Raw genomic sequence first — 11366 nt, 5'->3', positions numbered from 1 at the left:
CCTCAAATGCCTATTCTCGAGGGCCTCGCGCCCCGGGTCCACCCAGTCCTTCGCCCCTCCCTTTGGCCACCAGCTCTGTAGACCCCGCGCGCGCGCTGGCCCTCCCTACCTCCGCCACTCCAGCCGGATGCCCCGGCCCCCGTAGTGGCCGTTCGCCCACTCCTCGGCCCCCGTAGACCTCGCTCGGTCACCACGCACCCCAAGGCCGCCCTTACCCCCACCCTCACCCCGGCACTCCTACCCGGGCCTGGCCCCCCCTCCGCCTAGCCCCCGCCGGCCGCCTCCTCCGCTCGGCCCTCCCTCCCTGGGGTCGTGCCGGCAGGGGGAGGGGCCGCCGCCGGCCCCCGCGTGCGTGGCAGGCTCCCCACTCGGCTCTGCCGGCCTCCCTTCCCGGGAGGCGGGGTCGGCGCCGCGGCGGCGGCGGCGAGCCAGGCCCCCTCCTCCTTCCTCCCTCGCCCAGCCTCCTTCCTCTCTCTCTCTCTCTCTCTCTCTCTCTCTCTCTCTCTCTCTCTCTCTCGGCCGCTCCGACGCCAGCAGCGCCCGCGTGCCGCTCGCTCAGCCCCGGGGGAACCCGAGGAAGTTTCCCGGGCCGCGCGTCCCGCTTGCTCGCCTCGCAGCCCGCGGCCTCACTCACCGCCGCGCCCGCCATGCCCTCGGCCAAACAAAGGGGCTCCAAGGGCGGCCACGGAGCCGGGAACCCCTCGGAGAAGGGCGCCCACCCGTCGGGCGGCGCGGATGACGTGGCGAAGAAGCCGCCGCCGCCGCAGCAGCAGCCGCCGCCGCCGCCGCCGTCCGCGCCGCACCCGCAGCAGCACCCGCAGAACCAGGCGCACGGCAAGGGCGGCCACCGCGGCGGCAAGTCCTCCTCCGCCGCCGCCGCCGCCTCGTCCTCGGCGTCCTGCTCGCACAGGCTCGGACGGGCGCTCAACTTTCTCTTCTACCTCGCCTTGGTGGCGGCGGCTGCCTTCTCAGGCTGGTGTGTCCACCACGTCCTGGAGGAGGTCCAGCAGGTCCGGCGCAGCCACCAGGACTTCTCCCGGCAGCGGGAGGAGCTGGGTCAGGGCTTGCAGGGCGTCGAGCAGAAGGTGGGTACAGCCGGGCCCCCTCGTGCCCTCCCGGCCGGCGCCCCCATCGGCCCGTCGTACTTTGCCGGCGGTCCCCGGACCCTCTTTGTTAATGGCTGCGGAGGAATCGGCCCGGAGGGATGGACTGCCGCGAGGGTGGGCCAAGGGCCTGTCACAGGACATTAGCGGTGAGCTGTAGGGAAGCCGGCAGGCTCTGCGGAGCCCATTCTTTTTGGATTAGGAACCGCTGAATGGGCAGAGTTGTCTGCAAAGGAGGTTGGAAGGGAAGCCAGCGCATCCCTGGAAGCCTCTAGCAAGGCCGCAAGTACCTTAGCTCTCCCAGTGGAGACATCTGAGCCGGTTTTTAATAGACCCGGAGCCGGGGGAAGGAAAACCTAGCAGTCTTATTCATTTGCAAAGTTCAGATGAAATATAACGTTATCTTTAGGCCCTCTTGTCCTTTATTGTACCTATGTGGGCCTTTGAAGCAGTATACTTCAGCTTCAGAGGAAAGGCAAAGCCGTGAATAATAGTAGGTATTACTGGTGAATAATACCACTTACAGATTTAAGTGTTTAGAAGGCTTACTCACTTATTTAGTACTCATAGCAACCCTGAGTTCTGACTCCATTTTCTAGACCACAAAACTGAGGGTTAGAGAGATTAAGTAAATGAATTGGTAAAGACCCCAACTGGTGAGTGGCAAACCGAGAATGTCTAGGGCCACCCAGTTCAGGGTCCACAGGGCCCTATTTCGGGTGTGTGGATAGACCCAACTTTCAACACAGAGTTGCTTAGCGTCCACTCTTCTGTGTTTTTCCACACCAAGTGCAACTCCCTCAAATCTCATTCCTTCCCCTGCCTCCACTAAGGCCACTGCTCAATGAAAATTGGTTGCTTGATTAAAACAGAAAATCCTGCCACATCTTATGAGCCTGAAACTGCTTCCTCCTTTTTCCAGAATGCTGCCTGTCCTGCCAAATTTCTCTCCACTTCTGTGGAGTATGCAGGACTAGGAATTTCTTCATAAGACGAGCAGAGCAACTAGAATGAGTCAGCCTCAGCTTAGTGCTGCAGGCCACGGGAGGTGACTTTTTGAATTAAATAGGCAGTGCTGCTTTGCCTATCCCCTGAATGTTAAGTCATTCTTAAAAAATAGACATACTTCAGAAGTATAATCACTAGGCTCCCATTTTCCTCCCTATCACCCACCCACTTACTAATCAATCATAATATTTTTTGAAGTCTGATAGTCATATGGCTTTGCGTAGGCCCCGTGGAAGGTACGAAGCGGAAAAGACGCAAATCGTATTTGTGAAGCTGCACAAGAATGGGTCTCCATCAGAGGAAAGAGAGTATGGAGTTTGCCTGTGCCTGGATCCTGGTGGTCAGGGTAAAGACAAGTCGAGATCTAATTGGTGATCCATTACTGTTGAGAGAAGGAATGAGGAGCACACAGGCAGGGGACAATCTTCAGCATGTTTGAGGGACAGCAGGTGGCTACCCTACCTCTTATAGAGTAACAGGAAGTTGTGAGAGGGGTGATTGAAATTGAGGCCCAAATGGGGGAGGTCATGAATTTAGGTTGACCAAATCGGGCTTTATTCTTTCTGCTTCCTCCCTGTTCCTCTTATTGCCACCTTTCTGATTCCACCCCCTTCTCTGTCACAGCTGTGTACTGATTACTTTCCTCTCTGGGGCTCAGTTTCTCATCTACGCAGTGAGAGGTGGGTTCCATCTCAGTTTTTAGATTTTTAAGAATTCACCCATCTCTAAAGTATTGAAATAGTGATCACTATTTAAATAGTGACCTTTCTCTTAATTTAGTAGTGTAATCAAGCTATTATTTAATGCATCATATTTATTGTGCACTCATCTGTTTCACAACCACCACCAAGGGATAAGTATAGTTGATATTTGAACAACATGTTTTGACCTGTTTGAACACAGGTCCACTTATATGTGGATATTTTTTTATTTATACATACTGTACTGTAAATGTATTTTTTTATGATTTAAAAAAGTTTTATTGATTTTAGGGAGAGAGGGAGAGAGAAACATCGATTTGTTGTTCCATTTATTTATGCATTCATTGGTTGATTCTTGTATGTGCCCTGACCTGGGATCGAACCCACAACCGTGGCATATTGGGACAGTGCTCCAACTTACTGAGCTACCTGGCTAATTAACTCCTGCATTGTTCATGGGTCAGCTGTACTATTATCCTCTTTTTGTAGATGAAAAAGGTGAGACACAAATAGTCTAAGTAGCTTTGCATAGTTACACAGCTAGTAAGTATCAAGACTAGGATTCAAACTGCAGCACTCTTAACCACTCATCTGTTAATGTTGTTATCTTTCCTATGCCTTGCCTAGTGTGTAGTAGAGCTCAGTTTATGCCTATTCCATTGACTTGGAACTCAGAACATGCCCAAAACAGTATTAGGATTCGCCATGGCATGTCGTCACTTCTGTGTGCTCCTCTGGGTAGACAGTAAATAAGTTATTTTGCATTGAGGAGTGAGTAGTGATGGGTCTTCTGACAACCTAAGTTTGAAACCTTTTTATTATAACTTGATATGAGGCTTGGTTGGGGCTCAGGTTTGGTTCTAAGCAGGGACATATACTTACCGTGTTATTCCTAATTGGTATTCACATTAACGCCAAGCATTAAGTGCTTCCCTGCTACCCTCTGAGACAGGTACCATTTATTAGTTCACAGATGGGCCAGCTGAGCCTGGAGCCATTGTTACTCATGACTATTATGGTCATACCCAGACCCTAAGTGGTGGTGCTGAAGGTCCTGGGTTGTCCTGGTGGATCCAGGGTGGCTAAAGTGACCGTAGGAGGTCACTTTAGGCCTAGTGGTGACAGTTTAATGAGAATACTTGTTATTTGTAGAAGATTGAGTTCTCTCTTGTATTTCTTTTATTAAATTTGTGTTTACATAGATTCAAGTGTCCCACTGAATACCTCTCTTGTATTTCTTTCCCATTTGGCTCTGGACCAGGAGTTAGGGCTTTGGGCTTAGGCAGCATCTCCAGGCACTCAGCACACTTTGAACACGTCTCTGCCCAACCATATTGCACAGAGGTTAAGGGCTCAGGTTCTGAAGTCACACATTCTGGGATTTGATGCTCAGCTCTTATCACTTCTCAGTCTCCTCACTTGTAGAATGGAGATCAATGGGAGCCACTGACTCATGAGATTATTATGAGGATGTAATAGATGATGTCTCTGAAGTACTTTGTATAATTATTGTATACAGTAGGAGCTCAGGTGAATGACAGTCACCGCTGTCGCCCTTCCCCAGGCCGAGCTCCTTGAGGGCAGGGATCCTGTCTTAGCTATTAGTTTATCTCTGACATCTTGCCCAGACCTACCACTTAGTGGCACCCTGTATGTATTGGGGGAACAGATACATCTATTGCATGTTAATTAAAATAAGAGCTTTGCATGTAAAGATAAGCAACCAACAGTATTAGTAGGGGAACACGCTAAGTTCTTTTCATCGTGTTGGGGGTTGGTTTGTTTGGTTTCATCCATGATTTTTGGTCTAGTTCTCTTCCCAGCCATTTATAAAGAACCACCCCAGGGTATGAGTGACAATCAGGCATGAGAGAGGAAATGAACCAGCTCAGTCTTCATTAGGCTTTGCTCTGTTAATTCATTTATTCTTTGATTCATTCAGAAAACACTGGTGACACATGCCACGTTGCAGGTACTGCACTCACCTGCTCACGCCTCAATTCTGTGTGCTGTGCTTAGAACAAGCAAATACTGTGATTACATAACCTAGTTTCAGAGGTGAGCTTTCTACAGTGTCCTTTATGACTTATGTTATATTTGGTTGGGCAGAGAAATTGTCTAATATCCTAGAGTCCCAGAGAACCTTAGTCTAATTTCTCTTAAAAGCACAGACTAGCGGAAGCCAGAAGGGACTTTAGAAACTTGTTTGTTAATAGACAGAGAGCCTGGGACTTGGGAAGTAAGTGTGACTTACTTATTTGTGCTCACAGAGCTGGTTATTGGGGCTGGAACTAGAGCTCATGTGCCCTGATCCCATTCCTATAGTTTCTTCACTTTGGCATCGGGCTGAGGAAGATGTAGGAATCTCCAGACTTTTGAGCTACTTAATAAGAAAGATCAAACAATAATAGCCTGATCCGTGGTGGCACAGTGGATAAGATATCGACCTGGACTGCTGCGGTCGCCGGTTCGAGACACAGGGCTTGCAGAGTTGATGCTTCCCGCTCCTCCTTTCCCATTGCCTTTCTCTCTCTGTCTCCCTCCTCTCTCAAAAAATCAATAAATAAATCTTTGTTAAAAAAAAAAAGATTAAACAATAATGAAGATGACAGTTACCATCTATTGATTGATCATTATGTGTTAATCACAATTTGAGCACTTGGCATAGATTAACTCCCTTAATTCTCACAACACAGCCCTGAGTCAGGTACTATTTTTGTTTCTATCCTGCATCTTAGGAAACCAAGGCACAGATAGGGTAAGTAACTTGCCCACAATCACACAGCTAGGCAGTGTCCTAACTAGGCTATGAAAACACTCTGGTTCTAGAGCCCACACTATTTAATTTTTAAATTTTCATTATAGATATGTTGAAGCATAAACAAAAGAAGAGATGCATATAGAGAATCCCAATTTCAGTAATTACCTTTTTTTCCCTACTCTTGTTTTATCCCATCTCCACCCCTTCCGTCCTCTGTGTGGTCTGGTGTCAGAGCATTTTGATTCTGACACACTCTACTTCACTGTCCTATTGGGTGGCTGCCTGGTTTCTCTTGTTCTCCGGGTGGTCTTGGTTTTGGAAAAGGCTGAGGTCTTCTGAATGGCCACAGCATGGGCGGATAGGCTGGCCTATACTTACCCAGAAGGTTCCATAGGCACAAGTGGGTGTAGGGCTTCAGAAAATGTTAATAGTTTGGTTCCAGGACCTCTGAAGGGCCTGTGCAATTTAAAAATTAATCCTTGACTCACATATCAGGTCACCCACTGTATTTTAGGATTTATTTGTGACAGATGAGAATTCCTTTCCTTCCCTCTCCTTTCCTTGTTTCTTTGGACAAAACACAGTACCTTAAACCTAATAAAGTGAACAATAATTCTTGATTAGCTTCTAATAACCCGGTCTGTAATGAGATTTTCCTGATTCTCTCAAAAAGATGTCTCTTTTACTGTTGGTTTTTTTGAACCAGGATCCATTTAAGTCTACACATTATATTTGATTGATAAATCTTAAACTTTTTAAACTCTGTAATAGTCTCCTTTCTCCCTTTTAAAATGCCATTTATTCATTGAAGATCCTGGTATTTGTCCTGTAGAATTTTCCACTTTGTGGGTTTGACTGATTTTATCCTCCTGGCCTGTTTCTCTCTTGTGTGTTTTCTGTGAATCGGTGATTAGAGCTAAGACTAGATGGATTCAGGTTCTTTTTTCCTTTTATTTTTTATGTGCAAGAAAGCATTCTAGGTTGCCCCATATACCCCATTAGGGTAAGGCCTGGATCATTAGCCATCGTATTTCGGGACATTAAACTGGGGTAGTTCCTAGGTCAGACCTTGTTTAGGGTAGAATTTATTTAAAATGAATGTGTGATGGCCAATAGGATCATAATGTGTTCACTAAGCCAGAGGATGTTAAGGGATCATGTGGTCCATTGCTCCCATTTTCCAGGTGAGGACAGTGACTTGTTGAGGCAACACAGCTAAAAGTGGTGAGCAGAGACTGGAAGCTTTGTCCTTTGTGTTATAGCCCAGTGTCTTCCATGTGCCTCAGCTTTTGTCCTATGAAAACCTGTGAGACTCTTTCACTTGCAAAAGCTAGAAACTCAACTCAAAATGTCTTAAAAGAGATGGGGAGAGAGAACTCATTGGTACAAAGTAGAAAGTTGAGAGTAGAGTCGTTCAGGTATAACTATCCAGGGATTCAAATTGTGTCTTCAGACTTTGATCTTTTTTTTTTTTTTTTTAAAGATTTTATTGTAGAGAGAGAGAGAAAGAGAAAAAAAGAGAGAGAAAGAAGAGGGGAGGAGCAGGAAGCATCAACTCCCATATGTGCCTTGACCAGGCAAGCCCAGGGTTTTGAACTGGTGACCTCAGTGTTCCAGGTGGATGCTTTATTCAGTGCACCGCCACAGGTCAGACCCTTACTTGGATCTTGTGATCTGGTTTCTTAGTTCTGCTTTCCTCTGTGCAGGTTGATTCTTAATACCTGAGTTCTTCACGTGCTAGTCTGAGTATCTCAGCCCTAGGATGCCCTCATTCTGTAGCTAGCAATCCCCAGTAGAAAGAGAGGCTTTCTTTCCAAGTAGATTTAATAGAAGTTTTGGAATCGACTTTTTGGCTTGCTTTAGGCCACATGCCCATCACTGGGCTAATCACTGTGGCTCCTGTTTGGGGCGGGGGGGCAAGGTAGATGGGGAGTGCTGACTGGTCAGGCCTGTTCCACAAACCATCCTTGGAGTACTTGGAGAAGGATCCCCCAACCACAGGGATTGTGTGTAGAAGGATGGTTCTCCAAAGGGAAATTATGGTGCCGTTCTAGAAGAGGAGGGACCTGGAAGCTGAGCAGACAAAATGAAGTATAGTTGTAAATCCTCATCAGCTCTTCTTAGCAATTAACATCTGGACTTTGGTTACAGGTGCAGTCCCTGCAAGCCACATTTGGGACTTTTGAGTCCATCTTTAGGAGCTCCCAACATAAACAAGATCTCACAGAGAAAATCGTGAAGCAAGGGGAGAGTGAGATCAACAGGATCAGTGAAGTGCTGCAAAAGCTCCAGAATGAGATTCTCAAAGACCTCTCTGATGGGATCCACGTGGTGAAGGATGCCCGGGAGCGGGACTTCACCTCCCTCGAGAACACAGTAGAGGAGAGGCTGACAGAGCTCACCAAGTCCATCAACGACAACATTGCCATCTTCACGGAGGTCCAGAAGAGGAGCCAGAAGGAAATCAACGACGTGAAGGCAAAGGTTGCCTCTCTGGAAGACTCGGACGGGTACAAGCAGGAACTGAAAACCCTGAAAGAGGTGGTGAAGGAAATACAGACCTCTATGAAGTCCAAGGAAAAGGACATGGAGGCCCTGAGAAGCACCCTGCAGACCATGGAGTCGGATGTCTACACCGAGGTCAGAGAGCTGGTGAGCCTCAAACAGGAGCAGCAGAAGTTCAAAGAGGCGGCGGCCTCGGAGCACCTGACGCTGCAGGCCCTGACGGAGAAGCTTCTCCAGGCGGAGGAGTCGGCTTCTCGCCTCCCCAGAGAGATCGGGCGGCTGGAGGAGGAGCTGCGCCAGCTGAAGGCCCAGGCCTTGCGGCCCGAGGGAGACGGACCTCTCCAAGGTGCCCACGCCCTCGAAGTGCTGCAGAAAAAGAGCCAGGGCTGGGACTCCCGGCTGCAGACTGTGGAGGACGGAGTCCAGGCCGTGCAGATGGCCTCGGCGCGGCAGGCCGACAGCCTGGAGGCCCTGCTGGCCAAGAGTGAGGAGTGCGAGCAGCGCCTGGCAGCCGTGCAGGAGCGCCTGGACGGCCTGGGCTCCTCGGAGGAGGCGGACAGGGGGGGCCTGGCCAGCACCGTGCGGAGCCTGGGCGAGGCCCAGCTCTCGCTCTACAGCGACGTGGAGGAGCTGAAGAGAAGCGTGGGCGAGCTCCCCAGCACCGTGGACGCACTCCAGAAGGTTCAAGAGCAGGTCCACACGCTGCTGGGGCAGGACCCAGCCCAGGAGGCCCGCCTGGCGCCTCAGGACTTGCTGGACAGACTTTCTTCTCTAGACCACCTCAAGTCTTCGGTCAGCCAAGTGGAGTTGGACTTGAAAATGCTCAGGACTGCTGTGGACAGTTTGGTGGCATACTCAGTGAAAATAGAAACCAACGAGAACAACCTGGAATCAGCCAAGGGTCTGCTCGATGATCTGAGAAATGACCTGGATAGGTTGTTTGTGCAAGTTGAAAAAATTCACGAAAAAGTCTAAGTGAATTGTGTTTGCAAGGTGCGGATTGAAAGTCCAGTTTCTCATGACCAAAAAAAAAAAAGGTGTTTTCTCTTGTGCGCCCCACCCCCCACGTTCTTGTCCCCCCTCCAGGAGTGGGAGACACCACTTGGAACCCCACAGCATTCTGTATTTCTGTGCCCAGTTAATTTATTTACGATTATTACCACACAGCACTGGTTTCTCAAGTGTTCTGCTTCTGCTTTTGGGTGGCTTCCTGAAGGCCCAGCCTGCGGCAGCCGGGTCTGAGGAGAGTGGTGATGGCTTCCACCGGGGATTAGCAGAAGCAGATTAACTCTAACCTCAGTAAAGCCCGCCATGCTAGCAGATTTCAAGTGAAAAAGAAGGGGGGGGGGGAGGCATTTTTCTTTCCAATTGTCTTTAAGGAAAATTAATTTTACTTATTTGTATACTTCTGGCTGAAGATTTCAGGAGATGTCACTCAATTTTTTTTGTCTTCCACTTTGAACTGGTGAAAATTCCTACATGTCAGCTCTGAACAGGGAGGGAAAAGGCCCCTAGTTTTTAGTCGAAAAGCAGCAGCTGCTTGACTGTGGCCTCCCGCGGTGTGGGTGTCTTTTTCCTTTCCCGAGTCATCTCATGATCTCAAAGGTAACTATGCAAAGAATCCAGATGGTTCTGAATGTGAAGGCACAACACCCCACAGAGTTCCTGTGGCTGACCTGTGTCACCTCTTGGTAGGGTCCCCAAATAATGCGTAGATTTACAATCCCTGAGAGGGGAGTCCTTGGATTCTTTCAGGAAATGTGCTGCGGGGGCTGTCCACAAAGGCACAGGCTGTCTCCCTGGGGAACGGAGGCCAGGTCTCTTTATTTTACCACATGTCTATGATAGGTCTGCTGTCAGAGCGGACCCCATCTGTCCGTGAGGAACTTGTGCATTTTCTGTAGTTGTTTGCTGTGTCCCTTTCCCTTCGAGCTGTACTGTTCTTTAATGGCTGTCTTGCCTTTCAAAAAAGAGAAAAGGAAAAAAAAAGAAAAGAGAAAGATAAAAGAAAAAAAGGTTTGTTTAGTTTACTGTGAAATGAACTGTATGGCTTATTTACAGTATTTTTAATTCTTAATAAACACTTGAGCTTTGTTACGACTTTTCCAGAGTGGTTGCTTTCTGAGAGTTTAATAATTATGATCTGTTTTTTTAATGTGCATTGAGGATTAGAAAGTAGGTAAGTTTTCAGATTTTAGACTTTTTTCTTCAATTCTAAAACCAAGAATGGCCTCACTCTTAGTTCTGGGGACAAATTTTTGACTGACCACTAGCAGGTTTGTTTATAGGTTATTGCATGATTCCCAATTCCTGTTAGCTACAGCAGAGTGGCTCAGCCCTGACTACCTATCTGACTATTCTCAGAGTTTAAAATAATGCCTGGGCCTGCCCTATGGGTTTGGGGTTAAGCGGTGTGAAGAGGGCTGGCGTACCAGAATGTTAAAGCCACCCTCGCTGATTCTAATGTGCAGCCAGGTTTAAGAACCACTGTCTCAGACCATGTTGGCAACCTTCGGCCCCAGTGCAGACCTGGGTGTGTTTCCTTGACTTCTCAGTCTTTGCCCTACCAACTAGCTAATACAAGAATGTTTATTGAGTACCTGTGTGCCAGCATTGTGCCAACTACTTCATAAGCCTCTGTGTAATCCTACTAATACTTCTGGGAGGTAGGCATTATCATTTTGCAGAGAGGCAGCAGGCTGAGAAGCATCATATAAGGTTATTAGCTAGGAAGTAGCAGGGCTGAGATTTGAACCCAGCCCTCTTAACTGTGACAAGCATCCTTCACTTTTCAACACCACTAGTGCAGGGCCACAATGACCTGTGCAGCACCTGCTGTCCTCTGTTCCAGAGCCTGAAGCAGCAGGAGCTCTTTTCTCACCCACGCAGGGAGCAGAGGGGAGGCAGGACCTGAGTGCATAGGTAGCTTCGTGCCCTCAATTCTGGACAGCGGGCCCCTCATCTCTGAACTTCCTCTAGCAATCATTCTGGGTCCCTGAGGCATCATCTCTAAGGCCACACGAGTGAGCATGATGTTTTTCTGAAAGAAGTTTGCAAGTTAGGATGGGCCCTTAATAGTTGTCAGGAATCATTTGTATTTTCATTTTAAAGTCTAAGAGTTTACATATATATATGTTATAATAACTAGTTATTCTTCATTTCGGGAAGGGGTTGAGCAACATAAACTATGCATGGAGAAAGTTAAATTCCGTTCTTTCTCAGGTTGGTTGGTTGCATCAGGCACAATCTTGCTCTTCCCTTTCTGCAGTCTATCATCTCAGACTGGAG

The 11366-nt window shown here is 48.3% G+C and overlaps 1 protein-coding gene across 1 annotated transcript; it reads left to right on the top strand.

The window, feature by feature from the left end:
* Positions 1 to 381: 381 nt before the first annotated feature.
* Positions 382 to 10179, top strand: CKAP4 (cytoskeleton associated protein 4). The gene is made up of 2 exons (XM_066263479.1): positions 382 to 1085; positions 7725 to 10179. Exons 1-2 carry the CDS (start codon positions 648 to 650, stop codon positions 9051 to 9053), a joined length of 1767 nt encoding a protein of 588 aa, XP_066119576.1. The 5' UTR covers positions 382 to 647; the 3' UTR covers positions 9054 to 10179.
* Positions 10180 to 11366: the final 1187 nt, after the last annotated feature.

The sequence above is a fragment of the Saccopteryx bilineata genome, chromosome 1 (genome assembly GCF_036850765.1).
Source record: "Saccopteryx bilineata isolate mSacBil1 chromosome 1, mSacBil1_pri_phased_curated, whole genome shotgun sequence".
Taxonomy (NCBI): Eukaryota; Metazoa; Chordata; class Mammalia; order Chiroptera; family Emballonuridae; genus Saccopteryx; species Saccopteryx bilineata.
This window is presented reverse-complemented; position numbering and strand designations above follow the sequence as displayed.

Bases quoted from the DNA above. Each gene is read 5' to 3' on its own strand.
- CKAP4 (XM_066263479.1), top strand. From the start codon at position 648: ATGCCCTCGGCCAAACAAAGGGGCTCCAAGGGCGGCCACGGAGCCGGG. The intron at 1,086-7,724 runs GTGGGTACAGCC...CTTTGGTTACAG, and splicing joins TGCAGGGCGTCGAGCAGAAG to GTGCAGTCCCTGCAAGCCAC.